Source organism: Phyllostomus discolor, chromosome 6 (assembly GCF_004126475.2).
Source record: "Phyllostomus discolor isolate MPI-MPIP mPhyDis1 chromosome 6, mPhyDis1.pri.v3, whole genome shotgun sequence".
Lineage (NCBI taxonomy): Eukaryota > Metazoa > Chordata > Mammalia > Chiroptera > Phyllostomidae > Phyllostomus > Phyllostomus discolor.
The window spans coordinates 10,061,344-10,080,619 of record NC_040908.2 but is presented as its reverse complement, the minus strand read 5'-3'; the positions used below and the strand labels follow the sequence as shown (position 1 = coordinate 10,080,619).

The 19,276-nt window shown below is 46.0% G+C and overlaps 1 protein-coding gene across 2 annotated transcripts in view; it reads left to right on the top strand.

Annotated features, from left to right (window-relative positions):
• APOB (apolipoprotein B) overlaps window positions 1–18,962 on the top strand; it is a 39,514-nt gene extending 20,552 nt beyond the window's left edge. Inside the window, exons 20-29 of one of the 2 annotated variants that reach the window (XM_036027694.1) lie at window positions 640–770; window positions 3,048–3,258; window positions 3,820–3,995; window positions 4,119–4,306; window positions 4,962–5,107; window positions 6,847–7,220; window positions 7,727–15,283; window positions 15,678–15,792; window positions 15,895–16,075; window positions 17,008–18,962. In XM_036027694.1, the coding sequence (XP_035883587.1) occupies window positions 640–770; window positions 3,048–3,258; window positions 3,820–3,995; window positions 4,119–4,306; window positions 4,962–5,107; window positions 6,847–7,220; window positions 7,727–15,283; window positions 15,678–15,792; window positions 15,895–16,075; window positions 17,008–18,642 (10,714 nt within the window). In that variant the 3' untranslated portion in view covers window positions 18,643–18,962. The remainder of the gene's footprint in view (window positions 1–639; window positions 771–3,047; window positions 3,259–3,819; window positions 3,996–4,118; window positions 4,307–4,961; window positions 5,108–6,846; window positions 7,221–7,726; window positions 15,284–15,677; window positions 15,793–15,894; window positions 16,076–17,007) is intronic. The other variant, XM_036027695.1, reaches the window with a different exon arrangement.
• Window positions 18,963–19,276: the final 314 nt, after the last annotated feature.

Genomic DNA, 19,276 nt, shown 5'->3' with positions numbered 1-19,276 from the left:
CTAAACTTTGAGTCTAGGACTGGGCTCCCCCACAGGTGGGAGGGGAGTGGTGGTGGTGAAAAGTGGGGAGTCCCGACCACTGAGGGAGGTCTTAGCTCCAAAAGAAATAGCCAAAGTAGTTCTCTCGTGCCCCTCAAGGGACCTGCAGCCACTGCCCTGGAGAACCACTCCTGTAAAAGCATCTCTTTGTAGCTGGTGCCCCCTCTTTCTCCCATGTGCATTTGATAAGGGGATCACAGCACATATTCCGGTTTGCTTCTAATTCAGTGTCTGTGTTTCTGAGCCTCCAGGCTCACTGGGGAGGCCTCCCCTAGAGCCCACAGGTGTTCCAAGCCCTTGCCATGCTTAAAAGCAACATGTCTTCCACTCCCCATCCCCCACTTCCACCGCTTGTTCTCAGCTTTGCTGACACAACCAGCAACTTCTGCTCTACTTGTCCGGGAACGCTGGGAGTACCGGGCTCTGCCCTGGCTTTGGGCTCTTGGAGGGACTTGAAAGGGAGGGTAAAGCTCACCATCAGTTAAGGAAAAGAGTCCATCTTAAAATGAGGACCACAGTTTTGTGGCTACTGGGGCTGAGTTGCTTTGTGGGCATCCTCACCATGGAAAGCTCGAACATCGTTCACCATGTGCATTGTAGCCTCTCTAGGTATGACCTGGAACTGAGGCCCACGGGAGAGGTAGAGCAGTACTCTGCCAGCGCAATCTACAATCTCCAGGAAGAGGGCAAAGCCTGGGTGGACTCGCTGAAGTTCGTAATCCAGGCAGAAGGTAGGTATCCAGAGAAGGGCCCTTCCATCCCTGCCCTCTGCCGCAGGTCCAGAGCCCATGAGGAGAACATCTTCAAGGCAATGTGTATAACAAGTAGGTGCGGAGTGCCTGATTAGTGTCAGGCCTATTCTAAGAGCGGAGGCTAGCACAGTGAACACTGAAGATAGTCTCTGCCCTCATGGAGCTGGCAGTAAACACCCAAACAAGTAAATACTTAGGGCATCAGAGTGGTGCCGGGGAGAGAAAGAGGACTTAGAGGAGTGCAGAGAATGGCAGGAGTGGAGGGAGGAGGCAGGGGAAGGGGAAGCCAAGTCTCCCTGCCAAAGGGAGCACGTGAGAGGGACTTGAAGGAGGTAACGGGATAAGCCATATGAAAAGAGCTTTGCAGGCGGAGGAGCCAGCAGGTGCAAAGGCCCTGAGGTAGGTGTGAGGCTGCCATGTGTGAGGAGGAGGAGGGAAGCCAGTGTGGCGGAAACAGAGAGCAGGGAGGAGGCAGGGTCAGAAAGATAGGGAGATGTGGAGGAAGGATACTCTCGTGGGTTTTGGTAAGGATGCTGGCTTTTACTGCATGCAATAAAAAGCCACTGGAGAGTTTCACGATTTGATATATGTTTATTCTGAGGAAAGACTTGAGAACAAAGACAGAGAAATGAGTATGTAGGCTATGGCATTAATCCAAGCCAAAGGCGGGGGCCTTGGGATTACAGTGGTGGCCGAGGAGAGCTGCGAAATGGTTGGATTCTGGCTGCAGTGTGAAGGTTAGGCTGACAAGGTGTGCTGACGGAGTGGGCGTTGAGTGTAAGGAAAAAAGGAATCAGGGTGACTGCATTTTTCAGCCCGTGCAACCGAAAAACGGAGATGCCACTCACTGCGATGGAAAAGGCCGCTAGAGGAGTGGGTCTTAGGGGATAGGACAAACTTAGATGTTCACTTTGAAAGGTTTCTTAGGTAAGAACAGTGTTTCCAAATTAAACTAGGAAAACAAATTCATAGGAGACATCCACAGGGCGCATGCTGAAAAATATGTCATACGACAATGTGACAGAGGACATAAAATAGGTAAACCCATGGATTGGAGGAAACATGTGGTCCTTGTCAGAAAGAAAGGAGTTTGGCAGCACAATTTACAATAGCCAAGTGCTGGAAACAGCCTAGGTGCCCATCAGTAAATGAATGGATCAAAAACTGTGGCACATTTACACAATGGAATTCTATGCAGCGGAGAGAAAGAAGGAGCTCCTGTCCTCTGTGACAGCATGGATGGAGCTGGAAAGCATTATGCTAAGTGAAATAAGCCAGGTGGTAAAAGACAAATACCATATGATCTCACCTTTAACAGGAACCTAAACAACAAAACAAACAAACAAGCAAAATATAGTCAAAGACACTGAAATAGAGGACAGGCTGACAGTGACCAGAGGGGAGGGAATTTCAGGGGCAAGGGGTGAAGGTTTTGCAGGAACAAGTATAAAGGACACATGGACAAAATCAAGGGCAGAGGGTTGGAAACAGGAGGGAGGTGTGGAAGGCTGGGAGGGAGGTGGGCTGGGATGGGGTAAAAGGCGGAAAACTGTACTTGAAGAACGATTAAAATAAAGAAAAGAATTAGAGAAACAAAAAAAAAGAAAGGAGTTTGGGAAGGATGAGGCAGGGTGTGGGGGAGGGGCAAAAACCTAGGAAGGGTGTCATCAGAGGAGAGTCATTAGAGATGTCACATCTGCCTGACGCAGAAGGACCTTGAGCCCTACTGTCCCCAGAACGTGCCGAGTGTTTCCCACAGCAGGCCCTTGGTGTTTCCGGTTCTCTCTGCCTGGACCGTCCTCCCCCCGGCGTGCAGCTTGGCTCGGCCCCTCTCCTCATTCGAGTGCCTGCCCAGATATCCCCTGACCACCACACATGAAACAGCACCTTTCTTACCCCTCTCTAACTTTATTGTCTTATCCAGTTGTCGTTTCTAGATAATATCATTTACCAGGTGACATAAATAATTTACTTGTTTATTGGCTGTTCTCCCCCACTGGGATGTAAGCTCTGTGAGGGCAGGAGCTCCCCCTCAATGCTGAGTACAGTGCCTAGCACGTGATAGGCAATCAATAAATATTTGCAGATTGAGCAAATAAATACATGAGCATCACTGAGTTAAAATCCGAGGGTAAAATCCTGCAGGGTCCTCACTTAAGACCATGGAGTAGGTGGGGTTTCTCGGCCTTTCCTTCCCTCTCCATCCGAAACAGAGCTCCTGGATACACGTTTTGATCACCTTGTACATTCTTTCAGGTGTAAAGCAGACCGAGGCCTCCATGACGTTCAGATATAACCGGCAGACTAGGACTTTGACCAGTGAAATGCAAATTCCAGATTTGGACGTTGACCTTGGGACAGTCCTCAGAGTTAGTGATGAATCTGCTGAGGAAGAAACATCTTACAAACTCACCCTGGACATTCAGAACAAGAAAATCACGGAGATAGCCCTCACTGGCCAGATAAGGTACAGAAGGCTCAGGGTGACCTCACCTGAGCTGCTGGTCCTCGTGGCTCTTCCCTGTCTTTGCAGCTGACCAGGCTGGGGCATTCCTGCTCTATGGCCCGAGGGGCAGAGAGAGTCCTCAGCGTTCTGACCCTCTGCCCACGTGCAGTTAGATCTTTCTACCACGCCCTGGGCACTTACTATTCATCAGGCCCTGTGCTGGGTGCTTTAAAGTAATTATCTCAGTCCTCATAATAAACTGCAAGGTAGGTATGAGTTTCCCTGTGTGATCGATAAGGAGACGATAGCTCAGAGGGGCTGAATAATCTGGACAAGGTAATAGAGCCAGGAAATGGTAGCACAGCCTTCAGACAGTTTTTGAAAACCTCTCTCTCCCCTACCTCCCCGGAGAGTCCTGAGTTTGTGTTGACTGTAGAAGTCAGTGAGTGTCATCTCTGGTCATTTTCTCTGAGCCATCCGTGTATTTCATTTTCATCACCACAAGTCGAACTTCTATTGAATCCCGCATGCCTCTTTGGGAGGGACAAAGTCGTTGATGTCAACTGATTTTCTTTCCAATAGCTGTGACAAGAAGGAAGAAGGCAAAATCAAAGGTGTCATTTCCATACCCCGTCTGCAAGCAGAAGCCAGAAGTGAAGCCCTCGCCCACTGGTCTCCCACGAAACTGCTCCTCCGAGTGGACTCATCGGCTACAGCTTATGGCTCCGCGGTTTCCCAGAAGCTGGCCTGGCGCTATGGTGCGTGCCTCTTCCCCTCAGGAGCGCTTCCCAAAGCGCTCCGTACTCAAGTGCAGTGTCGAGAGCCATTGGTTAGGGGCTGACCTGGTACCACTGACAACTGTTTCACACGTGTGTTTTCAGATGAAGACAAGATTGAATTTGAATGGAACACGGGCACCAACGTGGATACCAAGAAAGCGGCTTCCAATTTCCCCGTGGATCTCTCTGATTATCCTAAAAGCTTGCATATGTACGCCAACGGTCTCTTGGATCACAGAGTTCCTCAAACAGACATGACTTTCCGGCACATGGGCTCCAAGTTCATAGCTGTAAGTACAACTCGGGCAACACGTGTGGTCAGAAGTGCTAATTACATCCCCAACCCCGAGTTAGGTGAAGGAGGGGATCCGAAGATGGGTAAGGCGTGCTTCCCACCCCCAGGGAATTTCGGGGGAGAAGAGAAACATCCGTGCATGGTCACACAGTTACACAAGGCTGGGTACGGTAAGTGCTAAGTGGATATACGACTAAGTGGAGGAGTTGACTGTGACTGGGTATCAAAGGAAGCCTCAGGACCCTGGCTAGGAGTCTGACTATATGATATGCTCCTTTAATAAAACACAGGAAGCAATCAATGACTGACAGCTAAAAAGTCATAATTTCCTGGCTGGCATGGCTCAGTGGATTGAGCGTGGGCTGTGAACCAAAGTGTCACAGGTTCGATTCCCAGTCAGGGTACATGCCTGGGTTGCAGGCCATGACCCCCAGCAACCACACATGGATGTTTCTCTCTCTCTCTCTCTCTTTCTCCCTCCCTTCCCTCTCTAAAAATAAACAAATAAAATCTTTTTTTTAAAAAGTCATAATTTTCTGTGATTTATTTTTGCCTTTCGGTGCATCATCCTGCTTAGTGATTGATCTGTCAAGTATGGATTATCGCCTAATCTGCGCCCATAGCCCTGAAAACTTTCTATTATTTTGTAGACAACAAGCACATGGCTTCAGCAGGCACCCGCGATTCTTCCTTATGCCCAGAGTTTGCAAGTTTATCTTCGTGGCCTAAAAGACCTGAACCTCCAGAAGATGGGACTACCAGACTTCCGCATCCCAGAAAACCTCTTCTTGAAAAGGTATAAAAATAAACAGGAAAATTTCTTGAACCGTGCAAAATATGAGGAATATTTTACTTAGCACGACTAAGGCTCTAATTCACATTTTAAAGGGAAATAATTTAAGCATTTTAAGGATATTAATAGCTGTGGCATATACACACGGTGGCATTTTTGCACTATTCAGCATAAGGTCAGAATGTCAATGCCAGCCCATTCAGAAAGTACCTAAGAAATAATTGAGTGTTCTCGTACTTTCACCCTAAAACATTTTATTTACTACAACTGAAACTGGAAAGCCATTCCATTTTCTCCCATTGTAAGTGAATTCCTCCTTTGTTCAGGATCAGAATATACTCATAACTGTTTGGCTGTAAAGAATCCGAGACTGTCTAGTGGAACTCTTGACTACAAGCGTGCTGTGGAGCTCCGCAGGGCCACTGAGCGCTGAATGAAGGAAGCTTTCTGAGAGAATATTTCACTTTAGCAATAAAGCCTCCTCCTTACAGGGAAGTCAGATTCCAAACTACACAGGCCACTCTTGTGTTTACAGAAATACACATAGTGCTCTTCTTTATTTCATGAAAATAAAAAAAGAATCAGAGCATGACCTAAGAAGACAAGTGTCTTTTTTTTTTTAGATTGACTGTTCTCTGTATGATCTTCAGGGTTAAGAAAACAAGTAGCCTGTGTCACAGGGGCCTTTCGGTAGTCTGAGGCTGAGCAGCAAAGTTTAATAGACCACAGAAGTGTGAACGGAAGGAAGTTTGCTAAAGCCCTTATGTGGGCAAACCCCTTGAAGATAAGAGGGAAAAGTGGCAGCTTCAGGGGACTCAGAAACCTCTTCCTTCACCACCAGTGCCTCTGACTAGCAGCCTTCCCTGTGCTGTGCTGACAGGATAGGACTGTGGACCTTAGACTCATCTAGGGTCTGATCCAGCATCCTTCTTCCGGATGCCAGGACCCTGGATGGACACCATCCAGTCGCCGTTGGAGTAGTGCAATGAACAGTTGATTTACTCACAAAATGTAAAACTCTGCCACTCTACTTCATCCTCATAAGTTATTATAATAGTCCATGATAGGTGCATGGTATTGAAAAGACTGCAAACCGGTTTGGCTATTTTTCTCCTTTGCTATTTAGCTCCGTGAGGTCGTCAGGAAGGGCACTATTACCCTCACTGCACAGATAACATCACTGAGACTCGGCGAGGTGAATTCAGTAACATGGTATCACCTTCGGTGGCAGCTACCACTCTATCCCACACCTGTGTTCTTTCCACATGTCAAGTTGCTTGAATTCAGTTTAGCAAATATGTACCAAGTGTCCCCTGTGGGCGAGATACTAGACTAGGTAGAGTGAGAAGAAAAAACTGGACAAGTCGTAACCCTTCCTCCCAGGAAGATACCATGTAGACATGGACAAAGGAGCAAGTAAGTTCTAATTCCATAAGCAGAATTATGACATGCTCTTTGAGATAGGTGTCAGGGACTGTGTCACTATCAGAACAAGAGCAACTAACTACAACTGAGGTTGATCCTGATAAGGAAGTGGCTCCTGGAAGGGTTTTGAGTGGATGTGAGTGTGCGATCAGTGGAAGTAATGGCAGAGGGATTTGGGCACAGGGAGCAGCATGGGGAAAAGCGAGAATGGGTTTGGGAATGGGGTGTATGCACCGTCACTCAGCAGGTCAGATGGCAGAGAATTTTAAGTTCTTGATACCTGACCGTGGGGACACTGTCTTTGTTCTTCATTTCAGTGATGGCCGGGTCAGATACACCATAAACAAGAACAATTTGAAAATTGAGATCCCTTTGCCTTTTGGTGGCAAATCCTCCAAAGATCTGAAGATGGCGGAGACTGTTCGGACACCAGTCATCGACTTGCGGTCTGTGGGCTTCCACCTGCCATCCCGAGAGTTCCAGGTCCCCACTTTTACCATCCCCACCGTTTATGAATTGCGGGTGCCTCACTTGGGTGTCCTAGACCTCTCCACAAATGTCTATAGCAACTTCTACAACTGGTCCGCCTCCTACACCGGCGGCAACACCAGCACAGACCACTTGAGCCTGCAGGCTCGGTACCGCATGAAGGCTGACTCTGTGGTCGACCTGCTGTCCTACAGTGTGCAAGGTGAGCCCTGCTTAGGTAGAGGGTGCACAGGGCTAAGGCATTGCAGGCTCTGATGGGATAGGCTTCTCCAGGGAGAAAAGGACTTGGGCTTTCTTACAGATATTTTTCCTGCTACTCGGAAACCCATTCATTCATTCATTCATTCAACCAATAGGAATATTTATTAAATATATCCAGTATTCTACTAGGCAGTAACAGAGAAAACAGACAGGCAAACTGGCAATTAGAATTTAATGGAAGAGGTGCTGTGATAGCGTATTGTGTCTAAGTATAAGGTACAGAGGAAGCACTTAATAAGGGAGCCCAGCAAGGTCTACAGGGGTTGGGGAGTCTTCCTGTGGGAATGCCTTTTGCTATCAGATTTTATGCTCATGTTATAGACGGAGGAGACCGTGGCACAACTGACCCAGATCGGTGGGGCTTTTTCACTGAAAGTCTTACAACATAGAAATGGTTCTGGAAATTTATTGCCTAATTTAACCCATGTGATTTAATTTTTTGGTTAGGCTCTGGAGAAACAACATATGACCACAGGAATACGTTCACGTTATCATGTGATGGATCTCTGCACCACAAGTTCCTGGATTCAAATGTCAAGTTCAGCCATGTAGAAAAGATTGGAAACAATCCAGCCTCCAAAGGTCTGCTGACGTTCAAGGCAGCCAGTGCCTGGGGACCGCAGATGTCCGCTTCGGTACATTTGGACTCAAAAAAGAAAGAGCATTTGTACATCAAGGAGGTCAAGGTTGATGGGCAGTTCCGAGTCTCTTCCATCTACGCTAAAGGTGCATACGGCCTGTCCTATCAAAAGGACCCTGCCACCGGCCAGCGCAGCGTAGAGTCCAGTCTGAGGTTCAACTCCACCTACCTCCAGGGCACCAACCGGATAACAGGAAGTTACGAAGACGGCACGGTCTCCTTCATCTCCACCTCGGACCTGCAAGACGGCATGGTTAAGAACACTGCTTCCCTGAAGTATGAGAACTATGAGCTGACTCTGAAATCCGACACCAACGGACAGTATGAGGACTTTGCTACTTCAAACAAAGTAGACCTGACCTTCTCTCCGCAACACGCCTTGCTGCGTTCTGAGTACCAGGCTGATTACAAGACCCTGAGGCTCTTCAGCCTGCTTGCTGGCTCCCTGAATTCCCACGGGCTTGAAATAAATGCCGACGTCTTGGGCACGGACAGAAGCAACACTGGAGCTCACAAAGCAACACTGAGGATTTCCCGAGATGGAATGTCGGCCAGCGCGACGACCAGCTTGAAGTACAGTCCCCTGATGTTGGAGAACGAGCTGAATGCAGCCCTGGGACTGTCCGGGGCGTTCGTGAAGGTGGCAGCAAACGGCCGCTTCAGGGAACACAATGCAAAATTCAGTCTCGACGGAAAAGCCACCCTCACAGAGGTGTCGCTGGGCAGTGTTTATCAGGCCATGATGCTGGGTGTCGACAGCAAAAATATTTTCAACTTCAAAATTAACCAGGAGGGACTCAAGCTTTCCAATGACATGATGGGCTCCTATGCCGAAATGAAACTTGACTACACGAACAGTTTGAACATTGCGGGGTTCTTGCTGGACTTCTCTTCAAAGATGGACAACATCTATAGTTCGGACAAGTTTTATAAGCAGACTTATAATCTGCAGCTGCAGCCCTTTTCTCTTGCAACGACCTTAAACAATGAACTGAAGTTCGATGTCCTAGATCTGACCAACCACGGAAAACTACGACTGGAACCCCTGAAGCTGAACGTGGGCGGGAGCATAAAAGGAGCCTACCAAAGTCATGAGATAAAACACATCTACAGCATGTCTTACGCAGACTTGTCAGCGAGCTACAAAGCAGACACCGTAGCGAAAGTGCAGGACACAGAGTTTAGCCACCGGGTCAGCACAAACATCGCGGGGCTGGCGTCGGCCATTGATGTCAGTACAAACTACAATTCGGACTCACTGCATTTCAGCAACGTTTTCCACTCTGCCGTGGCCCCTTTCACTGTGACCGTGAATGCACACACCAGCGGCAACGGGAAGCTGGTTCTCTGGGGAGAACACACAGGGCAACTCTATAGCAAATTCCTCTTGAAAGCGGAGCCCCTGGCCCTGACGTTCTCTCATGACTACAAAGAGTCTGGCAGCCACCGTCTCAGGTCCGGGAGGAGCGTCAGCACGGCGCTGGACCACAAAGTCAGCGTGCTGCTCACGCCTGCTGAGCAGTCGGGCTCCTGGAGGCTCAGGACCCAGTACAACCAAAACGAATACAGTCACGAGCTCGATGCTTACAACACCAAGGACCAAGTCGGTGTGGAGCTTACCGGACGAGCCCTGGCCGACCTCACCGTCCTGGACTCCCCAATTGCGGTGCCATTCTTGTTCAGGAACCCTGTCAACGTCATTGATGTCCTGGAGATGAGGGACACCATCGACCAGCCCCAGGAATTCACTATGGTTGCCTCTGTAAAGTATGATAAGAACCAAGATGTTCACACCATCAACCTCCCATTCCTTCACCTCCTGCCGGAACACTACGAGAAGGGTCGAGTAATCATTGTAACTTCGCTGGAAGCCATTCAGAGAGAACTGAAACGTGTCAATATTGATGAATTCATGACGAAATACAGAACAACCTTGGACGAACTCTCGCAGCAAGTCAACGATCAGCTGAGTGGAGTCAGTTGGGAGGAACAAGTTTCGAGCGCCAAGGAGAAACTCGCTGCTCTCGCGGAAAATTATGGAATTACAGAAAATGATCTAAAAATTGCACTGGACAATGCCAAAATCAATTTTAATGAAAAACTACAAGCATATGTGATACAATTTGATCAGTATATTAAAGATAATTATGATTTGCATGATTTTAAGACAGCTATTACTAAGATTATTGATCAAATCATTGAAAAATTGAAAACTCTTGATGAACATTATCATATTCGTGTAAATTTAGTAAAAGCAATCCATGATCTGTATTTGTTTGTTGAAACAATTGATTTTAACAAAGCTGGAATTAGTACAGCATCTTGGATTCAAAAGATGGATACTCAGTATCAAATCAGAAGCCAGGTACAGGAAAAGTTGCAACAGCTCAAAACACAAATTGAGAATATTGACATCCAGCACCTTGCAGAAACATTAAAACAACAGGTTGAAGCCATCAATGTCAGAGTGCTTTTAAATCTACTGAAAACTGCAATTCCATTTCAAAAAATAAAGCACATGATTAAGTATGTCAAACACTATGTTAGAAATTTCATTGAAGATTATGAAGTAACTGAGAAAATCAATGCTTTTAGAGCTGTGGTTCACAGGTTAATTCAGACGTATGAAATAGACCGACACATCCAGGTGCTCCTGGATAAATCAGTACAGTTGGCCCACAAATATAAGGTGAAGGAGACTGTTCAGCAGCTGAGCAATGTCCTACAACAAGTTGGGATAAAAGACCACTTTGAGAAATTGGTTGGGTTTATTGATGATGCAGTCACACAGCTTAAAGCGTTGTCTTTCAAAAAATTCATTGAAGAAGTGAACAGATTCCTTGACGTGCTGATAAAGGAATTAAGGTCATTTGATTACCACCAGTTTGTAGATAACACCAACAACAAAATCCATGAGGTGACTCAGAGAATCAATGGTGAAATCCAGGCCCTGGAACTCCCACAGAAAGCACAGGCACTAAAACTGTTTGTAGAGGACATCAACACTGTGGTCTCAGAGCATCTGGAAAATATAAAAGCCACCAACATAACCTTATTCACTGATCGGTTGCAGGAGGCTTTAAATTCAAAATCTTTAAGTTACATGAAAGCTAAATTCCGAGAGACCCTACAAGATATCCGAGACCGAATAGATCAGATGGACTTTCAACAGACAGTTCAGCAATACCTGTTGCTAGTAGGCCAAGTTTACGACACAGTTGTTACTTACATTTCTGACTGGTGGAGTCTTGCGGCTAAAAACCTCACTGACTTTGCGGCACAGCATTCTATGCAAGGCTGGGCTGAGACCCTAAAAGCTTTGGTAGAACAAGGGTTCACTGTCCCTGAAATCCAGACCGCCTTTGGGACCGTGCCTGCCTTTGAGGTCAGCCTCCGCGCCCTTCAGGAAGCTACATTTAAGACTCCAGCCTTCACAGTCCCCCTGACAGATCTGAAGATTCCATCCATTCAGATAAACTTTAAAAGGTTAGGAGATATACAAGTCCCACTCAGGTTTTCCACACCAGAATTTACTGTCCTCAACACCTTCCACATTCCTTCCTTCACCATTGATTTGATAGAAATCAGAGCAAAGATCATCCAAGTCATTGACCAAGTGCTGGACAGTGAGCTGCAGTGGTCAGCTCCAGAAGTGTACCTGAGGGACCTGAAGGGGCTGGACACCGTGCTTACTAGAGTCACGCTGCCAGACTTCCACGTTCCGGAAATCACAATTCCAGAATTCTTAATCCCGAATCTAGACCTCAGAGATTTTCAAGTCCCTGACCTTCACATACCAGACTTCCAGCTTCCTGACATCCCACACACGATTGCAGTGCCGACTTTTGGCAAGCTCCATAGTGTTTGGAAAATCCAGTCTCCTCTTTTCACACTAGACGTGAACGCTGACGTTCAGAATGTGACGACCTCAGTGAACGAGGCAGGGATTACAGCTTCCATCACCGCCAAAGGAGACTCCAAGTTAGAAGTGCTCAAGTTTGATTTTCAGGGAAAGGCACAACTTTTATACCCTGAGGTTAACCCAGTCATCCTGAAGGAATCCATGAGTTTCTCCAGCACATACCTGAAAACAGAGCATAAGAGCGAAGTGCTGTTTTTGGAAAATGCTGTTGAGGGCAAATCAAACACAGTGGCAGGTTTACACACAGAAAAAAATACACTGCAGCTCAGTCATGGTGTCCTCGTCAGGATAAACAATCAGCTCACCCTGGACAGCAACACAAAGTACTTCCACAAACTGAACATCCCCAAACTGGACTTCTCCAGTCAGGCCAACCTACACAATGAAATCCAGACCCTGTTGGAAGCTGGGCACATAGAATGGACTTCTTCGGGGACGGGATCCTGGAAATGGGCCTGCCCCACATTCTCAGATGAGGGAACACATGAATCGCAAATTAGCTTCACTGTGAAAGGACCCCTCACGTCCCTTGAATGGTCGAATCAGATCAATAGCAAACACCTGAGAGTAAACCAAACCTTGGATTATGAGTCTCGCTTTCTCGACCTTTACCAGTTGGAGATTCAGTCACAAGTCGAATCCCCACACGTGGGCCACAGTGTTCTCACTGCTAAAGGCACAGCCCAGCTTCGAGAGAGGAAGGTCAAGGTAACTGGCAACCACGATGCTCACTTGCATGGAAGAGTGCATGGAACTTTGAAGAATTCTCTCTTCCTTTCAGCACAGCCATTGGAGATGACTGCATCCACCAACAATGAAGGAAACCTGAAAGTTAGTTTTCCATTAAAATTGACAGCGAAAATAGGCTTCCTGAATAATTATGCACTGTTTCTGAGTCCAAACGCCCAGCAAGCTAGTTGGCAAGCCAGTGCCAGGTTCAATCAGTATAAATACAATCAGAATTTCTCCGCTACCAACAATGAGAACAGCATCGAGGCCCATGTAGGAGTAAATGGAGAAGCCAACCTGGATTTCCTGAACAATTCTTTAACGATTCCTGAAACAACACTGCCTTATACAAGACTCACAATTCCCCACGTGCAAAATTTCTCCATATGGGAAAAAACCGGTTTGGGAGAATTCTTGAAAACAACACAGCAGTCATTTGACTTAAGTGTAAATGCTCGGTATAAGAAAAACAAAGACAAACATTCCATCCCGATTCCTTTGGACGCGTTGTATGTGTTTATCAATAAGAACATCAATTCCTTCAATAGGCATTTTGAGGAAGCCAGGGGCAAGGCATTAAATCTCTTCACCAGATTCTATAATAATGTAAAAATTAGGTCTGATAAGTACAAAGTTGAAACAGCTCTGAACAAGCAACCCACGACCTTTCAGATTCCTGAATATACTATCCCAGCAGTCAACGCTGAAGTATCTCCATTCACAGTAGAGATGTTGCCATTCGGCTATGTAACCCCAAAAGAGATCAGCCTCCCCAGTGTCACCGTCCCAGATTCTGGCTTCTATGTGCCCTCACAAAAATCAACCCTAGATATGCCAGTCCTTAATGTCCCTAGGAATTTCCTTGAGTTTTCTCTTCCAGAAATCAAGGTACCGAATGCCCCAAACAATATTTTCATTCCAGCCATGGGCAATATTACCTATGATTTTTCCTTTAAATCAAGTGTCATCACCCTGAATACCAATGTTGGACTTTATAACCAATCAGATATCGTTGCCCATTTGCTTACGTCAGCTTCTTCTGTCATTGATGCACTGCAGTACAAATTAGAGGGCACCTCAAGTTTGACGGGGAAGCGGGGGTTGAAGGTAGCCACAGCTTTGTCTCTGAGTAACAAATTTGTGGAAGGCAAGCACAACAGCACCATTAGCTTAACCAGGAATGCCGCGGAAGCTTCGATGACAACAAGAGCCAAAGTCCAAAGCCCAATTTTGAAAATGGATTTAAAGCAAAAACTTAATGGAAATCCCAGGTCAAATCCTACTGTCTCATCATCTGTTGAATTAAAGTATGATTTCAATGCCCCCGAGCTGTACTCTACTGCCTCGGGGACCATTGGCCACAAACTCAGCTTAGAAACCCTCACTTCTTACTTTTCCATGGAGTCATCGCACAGAGGAAATATCCAGGGTTCAGTCCTTTCACAGGAATATTCAGGAATGATTGCCAATGAGGTCAACACCTATGTAAATTCCAAGGGGACCCGGTCTTCAGTGAAGCTACAAGGGGCTTCCAAAGTTGATGGTATCTGGAACCTTGAGGTAAAAGAAAGTTTTGCTGGAGAAACCACTCTCCAACGGGTATATGCCATCTGGGAACACAATACCAAAAACCACTTACAGCTAGTGGGCCCCTTTTCAACATCCGGAGAGCATGCAGGCAAAGCCACGCTGGAACTCTCCCCGTGGAGAATGTCAGCCCTGGTTCAGGTCAGTGCAAGTCAGCCCAGTTACTTACTCGATCTTGATTACCTTGGCCAGGAAATGGCCCTAAACATTAACACTGAGAACCAGAAGGTGAGCTGGAGAAGTGAGATCAAGGCCCTCTCTGGGTCTCTCCAGAATGATGTACAGCTTTCCAATGACCAAAAAGAGGCACGCCTTGACATTGCAGGTTCCTTAGAAGGGCACCTACGGTGTCTCAACAATATTGCCCTACCGGTGTACGCCAAGACCTTATGGGAACTTCTGAAGCTGGATGTCACCACCAGCACTGACCAGAAACAGTCTCTTCATGCTTCAGCAGCCCTTGCGTACACCAAAAACCCCAGGGGCTATGTTTTCTCCATCCCCGTGCAAGAACTGGCCGATAAATTTGTTATTCCTGGACTGAAAGGAAATACTCTGAACTCCGTTTTTGTCACCCCTGCATTCCAAGTCCCATTCACAGATCTACAGGTTCCATCCTACCTAGTGGACTTCAGTGAAATACAAATCTACAAGAAGCTAAGCACCTCGCCATTTGCCCTCAAAGTACCAGCACTGCCCACAGTGAAATTCCCTGAAGCTGATGTGTTAACAAAGTATTCTTCACCAGGAGACTCTTCCGTCCCATTTTTTGAGATAGCTGTGCCTGAATCTGAATTAACTATACCCCAGCTCACCTACCCAGAAAGTATTTCCATTGGCGCTGCTGTTTTGGATCTAAACGAGGTGGCTGGCAAGATTGCAGACTTCAGGTTGCCAAACATCACCCTGCCCGATCAGACTATTAAGATTCCTTCCATGAAGTTCTCTGTACCTGCTGGAATCTACATCCCCTCCTTTGGAGCACTGACGGCACGTTTCGGGGTGACCTCTCCCCTGTACAATACTACTTGGAGTGCTGGTTTGAAAAACAAAGAAGATCACGTTGAAACATTCCTGGATTCCACAGGCAGCTCAACCATACAGTTCCTGGAATATAACCTTAATGGTAAGGAAATGTCCTGACTTCCCCTGTGTAAGAATTCTATATGTCACATGTTTTCAGTGAGAGCTGTGGACCAATAATTGTGGACTTAGTTATGACTAGAGGCACAATTCCTCTCTACAGCAACGTTTAAAAGAAGTGATACTTATATACCCACATGTAACATCCTGTAGAAAACCTACTGACATTTCAGAGGAATAAGTTCTAAGAAAACAGACTTTTCTGTCATGATTTTAGGACCGATAGTGTCTCCTATTTATTTAGTTTTTAAATGTGGGCTACATGTTTCAAATATCTAAGTAAATCCTTTAAGTTAAGATGGATTTCTCCCGGCCATCACGATGAAAATGTCTGTGTCCTGCAGTTACTAATCGCATGAAAAATCTCTCCTCTGCAGTTGTGGGAACGCACGAGATTGAAGGTGGCACGTTGGTCTCTAAGACTAACGGAACATTTGCTCACCGTGACGTCAGTGCAGCATATAAAGAAGACGGCAAATATCAAGGATTTCTGTATGAAACTTTTACTGAAATTCCATCCCTTTTCAGATCATCATGATTGTTCCAGAGCTTCATACCCCTCTCACGGTGGCTCACCTGCATTTCTGCTTGCAGGGACTGGAAGGGAGAGGCTCGCCTGGACGTCACCAGCCCAACCTTTACCGACGCCCACCTGCGCTACCACTCCGATGGAGATGTCCACTACTCCGCAGCCTTCCCAGCCATAGGCACGGTGGCCATGGACTCGGAACATGATAACAGTACCTTAAAATACAATCTCTACTACCGCCCTCAGGTGAGTCCCGCCGAAGGGGCCACACCCCTCGGCAGCAAGCAGAGACTTGGGGCAGGTACATGTAAGTCAGCACCACCCACATACTATCTCTGGGCTTTCCCAGACTGGGCAGAACACAGTGACGAGCCGGCCACGCTTCTCCTCTGAGGAGCTATTCTCCGGGAAACACTGCAATGAGTCTTTGATTCATTTTAATCATGAGGTGTGCCTACGGCATCATACTACTATTATTATTTTATTACTGTTGGGCGTATCTAGAAAGAGGAGGGTTATGGCTCACCACCCAAGTCATGAGCAAACTCTGCCATACGCTGAGTGCGTTTTCAGGTAGTGGTTTCCAGAGTATCTGAGGCTTCACAGTGCTTCCCCACGGTAGAATTTTCTTACGAGATATGCCAGATTTCTCTGTGCTTCACAAGCCCTGCCAGGGCCCAATCAGAGATGCCGTTAGATTTAGTAGATGAGAAGTTATGAGGTTCTGTGACTGAAGTTTGTCAGAGGCTTGGAGAATGAACAGCCCCTGGTGCTGGTATCCTACAGTAGGTTTTGGCTGGGTGGGTTCTAGGCATTTTCCTTTTTGGCTACTTCTTTTTTTTCTCTGAATTAGTCTTTCCCAGGCTCTTTCTCCCCTTCCCCCTCCTCCTCCTCTGATCTTCAATCCTAGGAAGGCCTTAATGTTAAGTGTTACTGGGTAAATGCCATGCATAATTTTATCCTTTCTGAGGCGCGTGATAAAGAGGCATTAACAACAGTAGGCTTGTTTAACAGTAAGACAAACACACGAACTGACATAAGAAAGATAAATCCCCTTCAGAATATGAAAGATCCTCTGATCTTTTAACTACTAATGAAGTTTTAGTGTAGTATATTATGTAATCAGGATAATTGAAAACATGTTCTTTTTATCCTTTTTTCCCCCCGCCTGGTTTTAGACGTCTCCAGATAAAAAACTCAGCATATTCAAAATTGAGCTTATCTTCCCTGAATCTCATGAGACACTGGAGGTGAAAGTTAACTGGGAAGAAGAGGCAGTGTCCGAACTGCTAACCTCCCTGAAAGACAACGTGCCCAAGGCGACAGAGGCCCTTTATGATGGTGTCAACAGGTACCACAAGGAATGCACGGGGCTTGATCTGAGAGACGCTTCTTTGGGACTGAGAAGAAGCCTGCAGAGCACAGCTGAGCAGACCTATCATGAGGCGGTGAGTCTGATTGACGAGGTGGACCAGACGCTGGAACTCAGGAGGGTGGCCAGAGATGCTACGAGAACCTACCAGCTGTGGAATGACAAGGCCCAGAATCTATACCAGGAACTATTGGATCAGGAAGGCCAAGTCGATCTCCAGAGACTACAAAATACGGTGCTTGACAACCTAATAGGAGTTACTAGGGAATACAAAATAATGGTCAGGCGTCTGACTGGCTCATTCATTGATTACCTGAAGTTCGCCATATTCCGGCTCCCAGGAGGAGCCAGGACATACACTGTAGATGAACTCTGTACTATGGTCATGAAAGAAGTAGGGAGGGTACTGTCCCAGGTACATTCCAAAATCCATAGTGGTTTGGAAATACTGTTTTCCTATCTCCAAGACCTGATGGAGAAATCTGAATTAATCAAGGACCTAGAAATTAAATTTCCTTTTGATTCAAAAAGTCATAAACTAACTGATGTAACCTTGGAGTATGGAAAACTGTTGAAATCTTTCTCACAACAGATCCAAAAGGTATTTAATGACCTCCAGTCTAACAACACTACACAGATGCTAGGTGATCTTCAGAGATATTTACAAAACGTTTTCCAAGACATTGAAGGAGCAATGAACTGCTTCAAGGGGAAGAAACTTACTAATCTCATTCATGATATCAGTACAACCTTCAACAGTTACATTCAATATATTTTTAAATTTCTGAAAGAAAACCTAAACCTTGACCTGGGTAAGCTTAATGAACTTATTCAGAACAAACTTCAGGAAGCTTCTCAAGAGTTAGAACAGATCCATCAGTACATAAAGGCTCTTCACAAAGAATATTTTGATTCAAAGGTGGGCAGCTGGGCAATGAAATACTATGAACTTGAAGACAAGATAATCAACCTGATCAAAAAGTTAGTAGACATCCTTAAGGACTTCCATTCCAAATACGCTGTCAATGCCACTAGCTTTGCTTCCCAACTCTCAAGTGAGGTTGAGCAGTTTGTGCAGAAAGATATCCAGAAATACCTTAGCATCCTTGCCGATGCAGATGGAAAAGGGAAAGAAAAGATTGTGGAGCTTTCTACCAGTGCTCAGGAAATAATTAAAAGCTGGACCACTGCGATGAAGAAAATCATTTTTGATTACCACCAGCAGTTCAAATATAAACTACAGAATCTTTCAGACCAACTCCCTGATTACTATGAAAAATTCATTGCTGAGTCCAAAAGATTGATTGACCTGTCCATTCAAAAATACCAGATGTTTCTGAGCTATATCATGGAGCTACTCAGAGACCTGAAATCGGCCACAGTCGGTGACATGAGCCATTATGTCAAGATTGCCCCGGGAGAATTTACTATCACCTTCTAATGTTTGTAAAGCAATTCTCATTTATTCTTGTACTCCAATTAAGCTTCTACATAGTAGAAAAGAAATCCAAACTGTAGGCATTGATATAATTATGCACTGAGCCAGTCCTGGAGCAGGCAGCTGACTACGAGCAGAAGCACATGTGAGCTGGACCCGTGCTGAGCCTGGCGTGGGGTCTCTGAAGGCCTCTGCACTCTGGGAAGCAATCCTTTTTTTTTTTTTTTTGCAAGTTGAAGAAAATCAGGATCTGAATTATTTTGCTAAACTAGGGGGAGGGAAGGGTGAACAAATAAATGAATTCTTTATTGTGTATCATACCACTCATTGTGGCTCATTCATATTGAAAGATAGCAAAATGAAAGTACCAATTCTAATATCTGATGTTTCAAAACCTCTGGAAGAACACACACTGTGTTTAAAGGGACAAAAGGGAAAAGGGAGAGTTTGTGGAGGGAATTATTTTGCCCCTTAAAAAAAAAGAAAGAGGTAACTAACCTCAGGAATTGTATTTGCCACACGGAAAGGAAAATTGATTTGCAAAGGCCTTCACATGATTTGATCTTGAGTCTCAGTGGTCCTCATGTACCACGCCATCTTGCTCACTACCCATCTGCCTTTGCCAGGCAAGGCTCTT